Source organism: Schistocerca nitens, chromosome 1 (assembly GCF_023898315.1).
Source record: "Schistocerca nitens isolate TAMUIC-IGC-003100 chromosome 1, iqSchNite1.1, whole genome shotgun sequence".
NCBI lineage: Eukaryota > Metazoa > Arthropoda > Insecta > Orthoptera > Acrididae > Schistocerca > Schistocerca nitens.
The window spans coordinates 223,560,007-223,577,889 of record NC_064614.1 but is presented as its reverse complement, the minus strand read 5'-3'; the positions used below and the strand labels follow the sequence as shown (position 1 = coordinate 223,577,889).

At 37.8% G+C, this 17,883-nt stretch overlaps 1 protein-coding gene across 1 annotated transcript in view; it reads right to left on the bottom strand.

Annotated features, from left to right (window-relative positions):
• Window positions 1-1,014: 1,014 nt before the first annotated feature.
• The window catches only part of LOC126237768 (uncharacterized), a 597,386-nt gene continuing 580,517 nt past the window's right edge, over window positions 1,015-17,883 (bottom strand). Inside the window, exons 6-8 of the mRNA XM_049947751.1 lie at window positions 10,277-10,375; window positions 9,135-10,043; window positions 1,015-1,841 (exon numbers count right to left, since the gene is read on the bottom strand). Of these exons, the coding sequence (XP_049803708.1) occupies window positions 1,326-1,841; window positions 9,135-10,043; window positions 10,277-10,375 (1,524 nt within the window). The 3' untranslated portion in view covers window positions 1,015-1,325. The remainder of the gene's footprint in view (window positions 1,842-9,134; window positions 10,044-10,276; window positions 10,376-17,883) is intronic.

The window sequence follows — 17,883 nt, the reverse complement described above, 5'->3', positions numbered from 1 at the left end:
GCTTATAGCCATGTCATTTCAAAATAAATACTTGACTTCTACAGTTGTTTGGGCCATAATCAGGAGTAACACTAATGACCACAATGACTATAACAATTTTCCACTCGTACAGATGCTACAACAACATCTGGTATCTTCCAGGGAAGGTGCAGGCATCATTCTGGCTCCTCCTGGAAAGATTCCAGATGTTGCTCCCTCACCTATATATGTGGAGTACTGTGCCAGTAACAGCAATTTTATCCAGTCAAAATGATGTGAGTTGAAACACTGAAAATTTTACTCATATTTAAAGATATTTGGTGCATCTCTTCAATATCAGATACCATACTACAACTCACATGACTTCAGCCTGGCTAACAGTTCTCAAAATATAAATAAACTTTGTAGGAGAATGAAAATTGAATTAATGACCAACTTAGACATCTGTGTTTGTTTCAATTAATTTGTCTTGGGTAAAATGAGTAGAGAACAATACAAAAGAGCAAATAAATTTAGCAACTGACAGCGTATTACTTTTCTAGAAAGGATATTGGCATATTTTTCATAAATGGAAAGCTTTTCATCTTATGTTTTTCTCTCCTCAATTATTTACATGTTTTGTTTGGATTCAGAATACAGATACATGGAATTATGTAGCCAGTATACAAAACATGTTTAATTTATGCATGGGGTCCCATGAAACACATTACAAATGAAACCAAAGAATAATGATAAAGTTTCCTAAAAGGGTGAAGGAGGTTACTGAGTGACTTTCTTCCTGTTCTCTGCGAATTTCTGTACTGCGCATCTGGCCTATTCTTCGTCTCACTTAAGACAAAAAAGTGTGAAGATTCTTTTTAGGATAACTACAGTCAGCAAAGGCAAAAAGCTTTGCTTGGTTTCATAACAAAAGCCAAAAGTCAAACTACATCAAAGATTTGGAAATTATCTTACAAAAGCAAAGTCTAAACACCAGCAAATGCAATTAAATGCTCCATTAAAATATGGATTACAAAAGAGCACCATATTATGTCACCAAATTACTAACATCCAATTCAGAACATCCATTACACAAATACAACAGATGTATTTTTAGAAAATTTTACATCAGTAACCATAAGCAGTACTAATTAGAGATGGCATCCCCACATACTTTCAACATTCTATCATGCAAACAGTATTCTTAACCACCATATTCCTACTAATCTGTGGTTAAAATTTCATTTGCAATAGACATATCCTGCACATTAACTGTTAATGTCTTTTCACACAGTAGTTCATGGTTGTAAATAGAATGAAAGTGTCCACCATTAGAAGATTAGAAAGGAAAACAATTCAAATTAATTTCAGTATTCAGTATGTTGACCTCCTGGTGCGATACAAAAGTTTCGCGTAGATATTACTTTTGACAAAAATTTTGTTGGTGTATGAAATGCTTCTATCATCATTTCAGGTGCCCTGTTCTCCAATGAATCACACTCTGTCAATCCTTCACATCGTGATGAAGTATGCAGGTGGTGGTCTTGGATGTGTACATTTTTGCTAGATACAATTTCATTATTCAATACACTTTCAGAGTCATTGATACTGTCAAAAAATTCAGATGAGGAGGAGTTGCCATCAGCAATAATGTTACTGTCACTGTTTACATCTTGGCTTTGTAAGTTAAGTTGAGATGTCAAACTTTTGAAATCAATCTCATCACTTGTTTTTGGTGAAAGTTCCACTTCTTGGTCAGGAAAATGGTTGAGGGAATCCGAAAATGAATCTGCATCATGATGATCATCATGGTGACTGCCATGTGTCTCTCCTGTTGCGGAAGAACACTGTTTTGGCTCTAGACTATCAGATGCGGTTAAAACCTGTCAGCAGACACAAGAAAGTAAGCAAACAAATGTCACAGATTGCAAACATGATGCATAAGTTTGATGGGTTGAAACAGTTAAAGCTATTTTAACCGTGTGTGTCCCTATTACAATTATTCACAAGATAATTCCCATTCCAAAATAAATGTAAGTGGTCCCAGTTAGAGAAGTTAGAAAATTAAGCAAGTCTTACTGGTTGCTCATGAAGTCCCTTAGTTATATTATGTAAGCACTTAAAGACATCTATTTTATTTCAATCAAGTTCCTCGAAGCCAGTGATCATCTACAGACCCACAGCAAGATTTAAAACACTATATCAGCATATCTACATTGTTCTATTATTAGTAAGTGCAAGTTGGTTCCTGAAGCATAAGATTCTGTCACGCAAGAACAAGGGTGATATAGCTTATGCTAAAGCATGTGAAATTTATTCTCTAAAGTGTATGTGGAAAGCGTGAAAATATCATGTGCAAAACAGTCGACACCATTATTTCTTTCCTACTATGCATTACATTAAGCATAAAAAATATTTGCTATAAAATCAGGAGCATTATATTGCCACAGCACTTCCAGCCACCAAAGATAACAAATATAACATTTCTTATCATTATTTCACTTGGAGCATTGAATAAATGCTTAATGAAATTTCCTACAAGTTCTTGGAATTAGATTTCTATCAAGCGGAAACTCTACTAGTTAAAAAGCTATGAATGTTCAGTACTAAAAATTTTACATGAACTGTAACATTCTATCATTTACAGGTTGTCTTATAACATAAACTCTGTTGTGCTGCATTAAAACTTGTTTTGCTGAGATAAATTAACAGGAGAACTATAGTAAGAGTCCAGTTGTGGGCATAAACAGATGTTCTTAGCAGTCATCAGTTGTGAAAAAAATATTAAACAACTACAGGAATAATATAGCAACAAAAATAATCAATTTTTGAAACTATAATGTAATTGGCTAGACCTAGACAAAAAAATCTATTCACCAAGCAGCAGCAGGAGAAAACAAATATAAAAGTGATACAAATGTGCAAGCTTTTACAACCAGTGGCTTCTTATCCTGGCAGAAGGGCTGAAGGAAAGGGAAGAGAGATGAAGGAAAAGGCCTGGTGAGGTTTATAACACAGGGAGGGTTATGTAAAAATCATCCAGAGCCCCTTCTCACCCTGTCCAGTAAGCCTTCCATGACCCAGAATTCTGGGTAACTTTTCTGTAACTCTCCCCACTTCCTAAAACTGTTAAGTTCTTTTTCTTCATACCCTTCCTTTCCCTTCCACCCTTCTGCCAGAAAAAGGAGCCACTGGCTCTGAAACTTGCACATTTCTATAACTTCCGTGTGTATCTTCTATTGCAGCTGCTTCAGGAGCAGATTTTTTATCTATCCAATTATATTATATATCCAGCTAGAAAGACTGATAGCGTTTACAGAAGCAGCTTGCATGAAAATAAAACAACTATGTACAAAATATACCAGCTGGAGGGCACAATCACAACTGAAAATACACATGAAAAATAAGTATATCATTCATATTTTGACTGCATTCTTTAACTTCTACCCTGCACCCCCTACACATCTCTTTTAGCTTGAAATTAGAATAATTTGCAAGTTTTTTTTCTATTTTGTTAAAAATACTTCGCAGTATCATCAGTGCACTTTTCGTCTCTGGTATGCAATATATGATGCAGTTTTCTCTCCAAAGCAACTGGCGATGCTGATTATATTGGCTGACATCGACAAACCTGACTCAGTCCGAGAGCTCACAAACAGAACTGGCAAACAATGGAAAGTTGTGTGAAGCAAGCCAGAAAGGGAAAGACCCTACAGTAAGAAAAAATAGTAAAACAAATGACTTCCAGAATGTAGGTGGAAAGACTGAAAGAATAGTATTCTTGTCAGTTATACACTCACACATACGTAGCCTACAGATATGAGTTCACAGCTGTAGTGCTAAATAAAATACTGATAACACCAAGGGCACACTTCAATTTTGTATCTTATAAATTACAATGTAGTCATTTTATGAGAATTTGTTGCTGTTGTATTGCCTAGACCAGCTATGTGACACATGTCTTCCTGAAAATTTCAGATGAATGCTTTTCAAGTGTTGTGTTTCTCCAAACGTCAATTTTTGTGAAGTTGAATACTGAGCACTTCGGGAAAGAGGGAGAGGGACTGTGGGAGAATCAATATGTAACTCCCTTGCCTCCCCAGAAGAGATGCATGGATATGTGCCTGGTCACCTTCATACTGTCTCTCGCTCTAGTGCCAGGAAAAACAAACTAAGAATACAAATGCTAGACACTACTAAATTCAGAATTTTTATGTTTTTAGTCCTGATTCAACAGCTCTTGCATCAGCATCTGGAAACTAAATACATTTACACCACCTATAGATCACAGATGGGACACATGGCTCCCAAACACAATGGAAGTTTGGGGGGAGGGAGCGTTCCTACATCTTTCAGTTGTAGCTGAGTGGCTGCTCATCCTCATTTTTTTTCGTTGTTTTGCAGTGGGAATTTTCGTAACAACAACATTTGAATTTTTTCACAAAAAATAAAAATATGTTAAAAATGTAGAAGCAGTTTTCATTTTGAAATACTCTGATAATTGTTATCTGTGACTCTGTAAAAACCATTTTGGAAGTGCTTTTTCAGATTTATGTCTTCTTCGACTGTCTTACTATATTAATAGCAATTTCACATGTGCTATATTAATAGCAATTTCACAGCAAATTGTGAAGTTGATCCAGGCTGGAAAAAAAGGCTTTACACTGAATTGGAGGAGGAGGAGCATATTAGCAGAGGCCCCAAATGCAAAAAGTATTAGGGTCTACTGCAGCAGATATTAAAAAAAGGTTTGTATTTCATACAATTATTCATAAATGAGTCATTATGTGTTCATTCATTACTTCACATGTAGTCAGTTACTCCAGATTATCTTTAAAGTCAAATGATTAAGAAACTGCTAGGTATAGTTTTAATTTGCATTCCGTTATTTCATATTATTATGGGTATGGCTAAGCAAAAATACTTTTTTTAATATCATAGTGAGTATGACATGGTGTGCAAGTGTAATTTCATACAAATATAATTACAACGTATAATTACTAATATGAAAATTCAATTAGGTTCAATACAACGCTACCAATGAACAGCACATTAGATTTCTGTCGATTGAGTTCACACTCGTGACAGTAAAAACGATACAAGCAATGTTGAAGTAAGAAAATAACAAGAAATTGAAAATCAGCTATGACGAAACATGTAACAGGGACATGAGGAGACATCATGATATCTGCATTACTCTCAGTGGGAGCTTATCAGCACTGACACCACTCGAAATGATGGAAGTGTGAAATTAAGTGTTGCAAAAAGCAGACCATTTACATCAACTTCACTCTCAAAGGACAAGCTTCTGCTATGACATTCTGTAAGAAAAAAAGTGTCCTGTCCTATTCTCTCTTTATTTGAAAATGATTATGAAATGTTCATCAATATTACACTGTACAAACCCCTTTTCACATATCAAAATGGATACCAGCTGCTGAAGCAAAAAATGCAATATTTATTCCAAACCAGTGTAACATTCTGGTAGTAGTTGTAGATAGGAGTTCAATAACTTTTGAAATATTCCCCCTAAAAATAAACATCATTTCTTTTCATCAAACAGAAATTTTACAGTATGTTATCACTTCTGTTGCCACCACCAACACAAGTTACATATGTACACTTCAACAGATGACAAAAGGAAAAACAGGCAAACAGACATAATGCAAGGTTTTCCATGCTCTTTGACTAACAAATGATTGAAAGAGCAGTGCTGACAAGTGAGAAGTTTTTCACATGTGACCACGGTATAATATCAAACAATGCAAAGTTCAGAATGGAATAACAACAGTGTGAAACGATAGACTGCTACTCACCACAGAGAGAAGTTGTGCATCACAGACAGACACAATAAAAATATTACTGAATATTGAGTTTTTGGACAAGAAAGGTCTTCTTCAAAAACAGAAAAAAGTTTAGTAGTCTTTTCATTGTATATGGCCATGACTGTACATGACCTCTATGTGGTGAGAAGCAATCTATCCTTTTCATACCAAAATGAAATGTTAACATTCATACTTAAGAGCTTTGCTGTCAGAAGTGGGTTTCAAAATGAGCTACACATCAATAATTTTTTTAATAGTAAACAATTACAATAAATCAAACTGACCAGGCTACATGATATACAGTTTTGTTTAAATTTTTAATCCTACACCTTTAGTTCATTTTTCAATATTTAGGATTATTTGGCATGCCTGGAACTTGCAAATGTTGTAATTGTATGTATGCATGTATGAATAAAGTGAATTTAACATACGATAGCATTGGATGTAGCAGGAACTGAAGAGCATGTGATGGTTATATATATATATATAGTCTGTGTGTGTGTGTGTGTGTGTGTGTGTGTGTGTGTGTGTGTGTGTGTGTGTGTGGGCGGGGGGTGGGGGGTGGGGGGTGGGGGAAGGGAGCCTTGATAACAGCATCATAAGCATGCTGGCTGGTGCAGAAAAATAATATAAAAATGAACACACAATATCCTCAAATACACACAGCTGTCATTCTAGACTGTTTGTATAAAGAATTTACAATTCATAGTTAATTTACAGTTGCTATGCTAGAGTTACTGCTGAATAACTCTTCAAAAAACAGATAAGAAAAGTTGTTCTGTCAGTTATTTGCATTACTACTATCAATTCACTGAATTTTTGGTCATGCTGCCTGAAGTTTAAAGTGTTTCTGTTTCTTTAAATACCAGAAGGACAATTATCTCTCTTTCTTTCTTCTTCTTATTTTTTTTTTTTAAAGGAGCCCAGTTCCTGGGTAGCAACAGCGAACAACAAATATCTAGTCCAGAGCTCGACATTACCTCTACATTCATTTACTTTTGGCATGTTCTGCAACATTCTAAAGTGGAAGTTGTCACAAAAATCATAATCTCCCTACAAGACAAAGTAACTGCACCAAAACTGAATTATGGATAATTTGTACAGAAAACTCATTTTGTTACAATACCTGAAATTCTGTTTTAACTACAGTATGTACTCATTGCATATTACCCTAGATGCTGAAATTTCTTCCACCTTTGCCCAATCTGATGGGACTAAAAAAATTGTAGAAAGCAAACAAAGTTCCAATTGACCAAAAGCAATAGCAATCTTGCTTTTGAAGATCAAAAGATTTACAGTTTCTTAAGGGATTAGTATTTATGAGAACAAATCTGTTTTATGTAACAAATGTGTCATCCTTACTTTTATTACTGTTCCTTACTTTTATTACTGTATTTGTGGGACATAAATGTTTCATTTCATATATTACGTTTTTTTACACAGGCAAAATAATAAAACTCATTTATCATGTTCCAACTACTCATCTCTGCCACGAGATGTGCTGCGTAACAATGTCATATTCCAAATATTCAGTTATGTTTCTTCAAACAATTTACTCAGCTCATTGCTGTGATTAACTTCAACACTCTTACACTCAGTATAAACAGCGTTCATGAGGACTGAACAGTTTCTGCAGGAGTAGCTAAGCAAATATGGCTGTTGTAGGCTAATGTACTAGTGGAAAATACACGAATATATTCCACTGAAACCGATTCTACAAAACCAACCAAATTACTGTCACTAAAATTGATGTCTTAATTTCAGTACCTCAAATATGAAATGGTGTTACAGGAAAAAAATACAGATGTTGTTGGGGATACTTCACAGTCCTGTTGCAACATATTTCAAAATAAGTTCTATATGTAACCCAAATTATTTTCCAAAGAAGAACACTTTGGAATCCAAGAACGCTCTCCATCTATCTGACAGGTCTAGGCATTTTACATTTAATAATTTAGTCACAAGGCAAATGGACAACAAGCTTTGTAACAAAATTTAGTGGGTAGCATAAATCAAATATCTGTACACTACATTTCTTTATTGACATGCAAAAATGCATAAAAATGTATTGTAAGTGTAGTACACAAAGTTACTGCCTGGAAGTTCAGCTACCAAAGATGACTGCATTGAATTAATTGCCAAATAACATATTTAAATACACTTTTGAAAACTTAATAACACTGTACTCTCCAACAAATGTCAGTCAGATGCTGAATGTAACTCATGCAAGAATGAATGTATGACATATGGAGATACAAAAGAATGGAATGAGGGGTAATATTTAGTACTTATGTTTCTTGCTTCCCTACAATGGCAGGATATTTAAAGAATCCAGTATCTCATATGGACCCCCTTTACTTTGAAACCATTTCCAGATTACAATAAATGTAGACTACAAAGTTTCATACAAACATGCAATTCAGATTTAGCTTAAAATTTTCAGAAATCCTGACAACTGATTGGTTTTCATTACCACAAGTAACTTAAGTTAGACAAGTATTACTTAAGTCTCCTATCACACTTTTTCACTGTACAACTGACAAATAATACCTCAATAAGAGGTCCTTTGATGTTTGTAGTGGAGGAGCAGGTTACATCTTCTCAAAGTTTTATTCACAATGGCACAGCAAACATACATAATTCGCCAACCGTCACCAACACCACCATCACCAAAAGAGATACAGATGGAAAAAGTGAAATAATAAGAACTGTGGATTATTTTCTTTTATTGAAAGGCATTCTTGTTATTGGAATGTGAGTTTACTGTAACAAAATAAAAAAAGAGAAAAGCCAAAATTACTGTGTGCTCAGAAAGAAACAGCTCAAAAATAAATATAAAGAGCTAGGAAACAATTTTAAATGCGTGCATGCTCAAACATTGCATATACATATAGCAAACAGAAAATAATTATTACATACAATCTAAATTACAAAGTATGTTATATATGAGGGATGTACTGTATTTGCAGGAAACACATACAATGATTGTAAGTTACACACAAGCTTCAATACTACAAACGAGCGTTTTTACAGACAGAGTTACTCATACATAGAAACATACAATTTTATGAGATTTATTAATGAACAAATCATTAGGAGTAACAAAAATTCTAAGTTTCCTTGAGATCAGTCAAACAGTGCTTCTGATATGCTGTTCTTCCTAGTATAGAAAAATCTGAAAAATCAAATCAGCCACTTACGAGGAACTATACTTCCATTCCTTCTCATTCTACTCAAATGATTAAGAAACTCTCAAAAACACACTAACATATGTCATCATATTCAACTGTCTGATTAACACTGTGCGACAAAACTACTGATATCATATTGTGTCAATTTAACTATATTCTAAGAAGGACCATTGTCAAGAATTTTCAACCAGTTGCTCCAAAACGAAAGCTTAGTCGGTCGTACCTTAGAGTTACGATCAGCTTGATCAATCACGTTGCCTCTTGTGATGCTTGCACTACTGGCCCTCCTCACTGGATGCTGACTTCCTTTCCACCCACTGGATGATGAGAAAGAAGCTTCTCTGCTTTTTCCAGAAAGAGAATCTCGCTTATTAGTATTCGATGCATTTGATGAGAAACTATTTTGACTATGACCATCCCTCGACCTAGTAGAAACCATTGTCACTTCCACAGCTGATACTTTTCGCCCATTTACTGAGTCACTACGAGATTTGCTCAGAATGGAATCTCTAGATTTACTACCATTTAGTGATTCTCTACTATTGTTTCTCGCTGAAAGAGAAGAGTTCCTAACCACAGAAATAGGTTCTCTGCTCTTGCTTCCACTCAGAGAGGCACCATCAGCCTTGCTTTTCCATGAACTTTCCCGGCCAGATTTAGCTGACAGAGAATCTCTGCTCTTATTACAATGTGCTGCCGTGATAGCACCTGTCTTCCCAGATGGCGGTCTGGGTGCACAGTACGATTTAGTTCCCAGTAAAGGTATCTTGCTAGGCCTGCGACGGGGAGAATTAGATGATTGCACACGGCGCTGTTCAGTGTGATCGTGTGCTGACTCAGTACTACTGCTGTGGTGCTGGTGGTTGTGGTCATCTGAACCAGCTACTGGCAATGCTAGTAGAGGCAGGATTGGATTGCACGTTTCCTCTGGGGGAAGTAGAGGAGGCTGCTCATCATCTGTTTCTGTTGACACTGCTGCAGTGTTCGTTTCAGCTGCCTTGCCTTGCCGTTGCTGTAATACTCGCATGCGTGCCTTGGTTCCCTCCAGCTCTATACTCTTTTCTGCAAGCTGTCAAAGAAAGAAAACAATATCCCTTAAACACAATGTATTTAGGTTCTACATTACAGTTGTTCCATTGTTTATAAACTGAACACCTGTTTCTCTTGAAATGAATAATTGGCAACGAGAAGAAGTCATGTGATGTAACAAATATGACATAAAATTTTAATAATGAATGACTGTATGTTTACTGCATTATATTCAAAGTAAGTGACAAATTCTTTCAATCGTTACAACTTTACCTGAAATCGTAGATCATCATTTTCATCTTTCACTTTATCCAGCTGCTCCAGGAGACTAGTGTGCAGCTTTGCTGTCTTCTCAAGTCGATTCTGCAAAGCCTGAAAAAAAAAAGTAATTTTTTCATACGCACTATTCTCACAAGTAAAATAGCTGTGGCCTAAGCACAAAGTTTCTGTTATAAAGGATTCTAAGTAAAAACTAATTAAAAACATATGTCATGACACCAGTATCAAGGTTTGACTTTCAGTTATAATCATTCACCAATAAACTGAGTATATGTATACATATAATTTATATGAGGGGGAGAGGCAGAGGGGAAGAGAGGGGGAAGAGAGGGGGAGGAGGAGGGGAGTGGGGGGGAGAGGGAGAGAGGGGGGGGGAGAGAGAGAGAGAGAGAGAGAGAGAGAGAGAGAGAGAGAGAGAGAGAGAGAGAGAGAGAGAGAGAGAGAGAGAGAGCGCAATATGAGGCCAATATATGACACGCTGCATGAAAAACAAAATGTGATACATAAAGAATAACAATGACAAATTGCTGCTGGATTTAGTTTGAGGATAACAAACAAATCCCATATAGTGAAACGAAGTGATAGACGATCAACAATATAGCATATCTCTGCCTGCAGCACAGTGAACAGTTTGTATGGTAGGACGGTATCTGATCTATTACAATATAAGTTATGGATCCAAAGTTCAGAAGTAAAGACTTCAGGAAGTTTCAGAACTTTAAATCACATTTCAGCATAAACAAATACTTATCATATGGCTTAAAAATCATATGGTAGAACAAAATACTCGTCTTGAGTAATAACTCTATCAGTACAATTACATATCCAGTGACAAATTGTGAATCACTGAATTAAATGGTAAAGGGTACTTTTTAGAGTAAGAAGTTTTCATGTTCCTTTCCACCACTCATGGATCGAGTCTGGGATGAATAACTGCTTGTATGCTTTATTAGTATTATCTGCACAATATTGCCATGAATTGTGGTGTGTGTGCAGTGTAGTGATTAGCATCTCTGGCTGGCAAGCTGCAGTTCAAACCCGACAACCAACAATTACTTCTCATTTAGAATATATCAGTTCTGGGAGGTTCCTGAAATATCTTAGCTTTGCAGTACTTGTATATTCAGGAATATTTGATGTACGTATAAATACTAGTATTGTGGAATATTTGATGTTTGTAAAAATAGCTGCACACATTGTCCAGGAAATCAGTTTTGTTTTAGCTTTATGTTGGTGATCTTAATATGTGTGCTTTCAGTGCTAAGTGTTTTATTCCACTGACAACCCTGCTTTCGAATTTGGATTTGATTCTGATTACGACACGAGACCGTTTGGTGGAGACGTCAGATATTTCAAAACATTTACATCACCTTGGCTCCAATTAGGCAACACAGCAAGTGGGATGACATGATACATCTGGCAAAAGAATTCCTTTACTTGGATGGCAGCCCAGCAGTGATTTGAGAACAATGAAGAGAAGCTCAACAGCTGGTACAAAGCCCAGCACAAAGTGAAGAAAATGTTCGGCAACACCAGCAGCGAGTCCACTTAGCAGAAGAACAACTGGGTGTAGAGCCCAAAGTCATGAACAAACAACACAGTTGAACATACAGAATGTTCTGGCCCTCTGTCATACCACAAATTCAAATGCGACAGAAGCTGACAAAACCTCATACTCGATGAAGGGAATGACAGAAGCCAGATACCAAGTTGTTCTTGTAAATGACGTCACAATGACATCACAATTCATCAAGTGATTCCAGCAAATTGAAGAAACACAACAGAAAATAGTCGGATGAAAGCAATATGACCAACTGCCAAATGTATTTCCCTATAGCAGTCATGAAAGACCACACTCATTCAGTCTCTCTCTCATGCCACAGAATAAGAGAAGAGATACAGCAGTGTATGGCAGCCAGAAATATCAGACTGATTACACAAGAGAGAGGGGCAATGAGTGTTGAACTCATATGGCAGAAGGTAACAGATTATGTCAAAGAGGAGGTTTATTGATCTTTGGTAACAGTCTCCACCATCGGTTGAAATTCCTTGGAGAATGGACTCTACCAACTGAGATCCATGCCACTGCTGTCAAAACACAGCATCCAAGCAACACAGGCACAAACACACAACACCACCAAGTACATCATCCTGCAGATGATCAGACATAGTCAACTTCAGGCAATATAGTCAACCTGTAGGTTGTAACTCATCTCCAAACCCTGAATGAGGTCTCTGCTCAACATGCCATCCAGCGTCTTACAGAGGTACCTGACACTCACCTTGCTGTCAAATTCAGGAAAACTAGGCAATGCTGCTACAAATGAAAATCCTCTATGGACAGGATTTACCAAGATGGCACGAAATTTCACTGATGTCATCACTGACAGCCAACCTGTCAAGTTGCTAGTCACACTCATGGGCTTATTTTTCTGTAACATTGCCAGCTAAAACAGGCTATGTCCTATGATATGAAAGTGACAGTGCTGAACATTGCAAATGGAAAATATGTACGGCTGATAGAAACGTGTATTGCAACAACAACTATCACCTACTGCATCGATTTAATGGAATATACTCACGAATTTATTCTTGGACGGGGCACAGCTCACAGGGACAGGCTGCTCCAAATTGATGAAGCTATTCCAGCAAACACACATAACAAGCATTCCTCTGGGTGGTGGTTTGCCATGGAAGACAATGTTACCCCATGGTCTTCAATGAGACTAGTTTCTGTCATCAATTGAGATGCTCTGTTAAACTCTGCAAAGGTTTTGACAGGTGCAAAATGCTACTACTATATACAATGTAGGGCAGGAAGCTACTATTGAACTGGCCACAGGACCCGACATGGTTCAAATGGCTCTGAGCACTATGGGACTCAACTTCTGAGGTCATTAGTCCCCTAGAACTTAGAACAAGTTAAACCTAACTAACCTAAGGACATCACAAACATCCATGCCAGAGGCAGGATTCGAACCTGCGACCGTAGCGGTCTTGCGGTTCCAGGCTGCAGCGCCTTTAACCGCACGGCCACTTCAGCCGGCGGACCCGACATGATCAACTAACAATGTCAGTGCGTGATAGCCATACTGCATCAATTTTTCATGTTTCCATATCTGGAGAGGAGGAAAAACAGACCACGTGACCCATGGCAAAACATATCAACATTGTGCATCATTAGCAGCCCTCATATACTGTGCCATTGGCTGAACAACAAACAATCTAGGAGGAAGTGGAAAAAATGCTACAAGATGACATCACTGGAACTTTGGAGAGGCCTTGATCCTCTCCTCTGATGAGACCCTAGAGTGCTTGAAAGGGCCCAGTATGTCTCAACTTTGGACATGCAGACAGGCTACCGGCAATCCAAGGTTCATGAGGCAGAAACTCCTGAAAGCCTCTATTGAGAGTAAAATTATGCTACATGAACTGCAGAACACTCCAGCCACCTTCGATCATATGATGGAAACCTGCTCCGATGCCCTAAATGGTCAATATGTCTCTGCCTTCTGGATGACACTCATTTTATCAAAGACATTTGGAGAACATCTAAGCTGCCTGATAACCGTGTTGAATCATGTCCAGAGTGCAGGCCTCTGCCCGAATTCAAAGTAGTGCCTTTTTGTTGTCCAAGAAATAAAAATTTTGGGGCACCTAGTAAATGACAATGGCGTCCATCCTGATCCTCGGAAAGTAAGAACAGTCACTGATTTTCTGACTCCTTAGCACATTCCTGATATGAGAAGTTTTCTCAGAGTGTGCTTGTATTACAAGCAATTCATAAAGGGCTTCTGCAAGAAGGCACATCCCTTGCAAGAACTAATGCAAGGAGGTGCCAAATTTTCCTGAGAAGAGGTGCAACACAGATCTTTCCTTGTCTTTAAAGAGGCACTAGCACTGTATGACAAGAATGCCATTACAGAACTAGTGGCTTTGAAATAGGGGCAGTTGTGATACAAACTCAGGAAGGGGTCTGGAAAGGTAATAGCTTACACTACCAGAGCAGAGTACTCTCGAGATCCAAGATGAACTACTCTACAACTGCACGAGTATCTTGCAATTGTTTGGAACGTCAACAATTTCTGACTGTATTTATTTGGCAAACCATTCACCATTGTGATGAACGATCATTTTCTATTCTGGATGACTAGCTTGTAGGACCTGTCAGGTTGATTGGTGAGATGAAAACTGAGGCTTGAGGAGTACACTGTCACAGTGATATACAAAACAGACACAAACACAAGGATGTCAACTGGCTTTCATAAAATCCTTTAGCAGAAAACTGTGGCATAGACAAATTCTCTATCGTCTCCACATCAAATGACATTGCTGCTGAACCAAATAAGCCTTGAAAGAGGAGGAACTGATCAAAGGAGAAAATCCAATTAATAAATGGATCTCTTTATAAGAGGAACTATGATCCAATGGGGGTGGAAATGGTTGCTCATCATCCCTACTAATCTATAGCAATCTACCCTGAAGTATTTCCATGAGTCTCCAACACCTGGTAACCTGGGATTCATGAAGGCCTTGGGCAGAATCAGACACAGGCATCACTGGTCAGGTGCCCACTAATCCATTTGACACTATGGAAGCCACTGTGAGGAATACCAGTGATGGAAGTGAGTGCCTCATTTACCTCCAGGGCCTTGGGTACAAATCCTGCCTGCAACACCGCCCTTCCACCAAACTGGACCTCTTTGTGTGCTTCCTGAACCCAAAAAATGAGAATCAATGGATGATCAATGTTGTGCCAACTACAAAGCTCCAAAAACTGTGTTAGTTGTAGAAGAAATAATTTGGAAGCACGGAGGACCACACGTGATGATCTCTGATTGTGGGAAAGTTTTCCATTCAAGATCAGTATCACAGAATTTCATGTTGTAATATTATCCACAAGATGACAGCTGCCTACCACCCACAAACGAATGGCCTGACAGTACTCTTTAATAAGACTTTGGCAGACACGGTCTCAATGTACGGTGATATAGAACAGAAAGACTGGTATAGAGTACTTCCCATCATGACATCTGCACACAAGAAAGTGAAGTAAGATGCTACATGCTTCACACCGTTCTTCCTACTCCACAGTTTTGAGGCCAAAACAACAATGTATACACTATTCCTGCTTCAAACAGACGACACTCAGGTTGATGGTGTGAAACACCTCAACAGCGGAGCTGAACAAGCAAGTTAGTTGGTTCATATACAGACCCTGGATGCCCAGGGTAAAGACTAGGAGTGCTGTAGTAAGTGAGATACAGACCGGGAGACTTGGTATGGATTTCTACTCCTGTATGGAAAGTGTAACTATCGTAAAAATTACTAAAGCACTACTTTGAGCTATGTCGTATCCTTCATCACTTGTCGGATGTTACATACAAAGTCTAAGATTATGACCCTTCATCAACAAGACAAAATCACACAGAGACATCATCCACATCATCCGTATGACATGCTACTACAGTCCAGAGGCGCAAATCAATAATGGGAGGATCAAGGAAACTGAAGACCCAGTCAATAATTGCGAAGCTTTGACAGCGAAGAGGATGTAACAACATGACCAGAACATAAGGATTCGTCAGTGCCGCCATATAGACGACCATTGACAAAATCTAGATTCAGGGGACTGTAGTTGGCTCCAATGAGAACTTCTGAAACAGCACGTCACTGCTTTGGAGAAAATGAAGAATTTTACTAATAAATAACTGAAGGCTGATATAGGGAAAGACATCTTTGTATTTGAAAATTATTTGTATTCTGTTTTAATCTAGATTTTTTTAACTAGTGGCAACAACACAACGGTTTGGTAATCATTTATTAATTTTTTTACCTCCTTTTGTGAAATGGCTTGACGACAGCATGGGATACATAAGATTTTGTAGTTATTACGTTAAATTACTTTTTGTTCCATAAATCCATAATGAGGAGATCCTCTGAAGAATGTAAAACATGTCATAAAATGAGAATACATAATACATATTTACAAATAAAAGGGAGATGCTAATGTCTCTTTCATATATTGTAAATCAAATGGTCCTCATGGAAGTAGAAAAAGTCAAAAAATTCTTGAACATACTTTCATTTAAGTGATAATAACAAAGTAATTGCAGAACATGTAAATGGAGAAAATCATATTATGACACATATTTTCGTTTATTTCATTACTGCACTGAATATTTGCAGAGGTCAGATTTTACGTAATAGCTTACCCACATTATTTGCTGTTGTTAATAACATGTACATATCAGTTGCTTTTACTAATAAAGGCATCAGTGAGAGAATGGAGCAGGCCACCAATAAACCCTTCAAGTTCTTCTTAAATATAATTTTAGAAACAGATGCTGGCAAGCTATAGAAAATGTGTATTCCTGAATAATGGACCAAAGTAAGTGACTTTTTATGAAGATTATCTTTATTTTTCGTATTTATTCTATGAACTGAGCTGGTATTTTGAAAAAGTAATATTATTTATGGCAAATTTCATCAAGCAATAATTATATTGGGAAGAGGAACACTAGTATCCAAAAGTTAAGCATTACCACAAAAGCACGCAAATGGAAAGAATAACGGTTAGGAGTCAACCAACATCACCGCAAATATTTACAAACGAACCCATTTGTTCATTCTGTATAGGAAAGTAATACTGTGTGCTGTGAATAGTGGCTTAACCAGGTTATAAACACAAACAGTGCACGAGACCTCTCATTTCTATCTGTTCTTGTCTGTTCATAGCAAGGAGGGTGTAATCTCTTGGTTAAGTTGACAATGTAATGATACCACAAAAAGGACCTTTTGACCTTGTTTTGAAAAGGTGGAATACTCAGCTGCCTGGAAGCAGGTTCGACACCGACTGAAGTCTCAGTATTCTTGGATGTGCCACAAAGCGTCATTTCAAGGCTTTGGCGACAGTTTTGAGAAACAGGGGATGTTTGTCATAGGCCAGTATAAGGTCAACCAAGAATAACTACCACACAGCAGGACCGATATCGAGCCGTAGCTGCCCAACGAAATTGGAGTACATGTGCAAGACAGTTGTCAGAAGAGCTTGCAGCTGTTTCCTGACAACTGTGCATCAGATGCTGAAAACAAAATTACTGTTTGCTAGACATCCGGCCCTGTGCATCCCGCTAACTCCAGCACTGAGAAGACAACATTAATATTGGACCAGGAATGAATGGAAGTAAGAGCCATTCACAGAGGAATCACACTTCAGTTTGCAAAATGATTGACGTTGCACAGTACTCTGGAGAGAACACGTTACCTGATACAACCTCAGGGAAATTGTGGAAAGAGACTGGTTTGGTGGTGATGGCATCACAGTGTGGGGAGGGATCGTGTTGCACAGGCGCACGGAGCTGCCCATCTTCGTTGGTGGTCAGAGGAATACTTAAAAGCTCAGAGGTACAGTCTGAGGCATTGCTACCACATGTTTTCCTTTTCAGAGGTGCAGTTGGTCCAGACTTTCTCTTTATGGATGATAACCCCCACCTGCATCGAGTTGCTCTAGCGGATCAATTTCTTAAAGGTGAAGGTATCTCTTGCATGGATTGGCCAGCGAGATCCTCGGATATGAATCCTATAGAACGTGCCTCGGA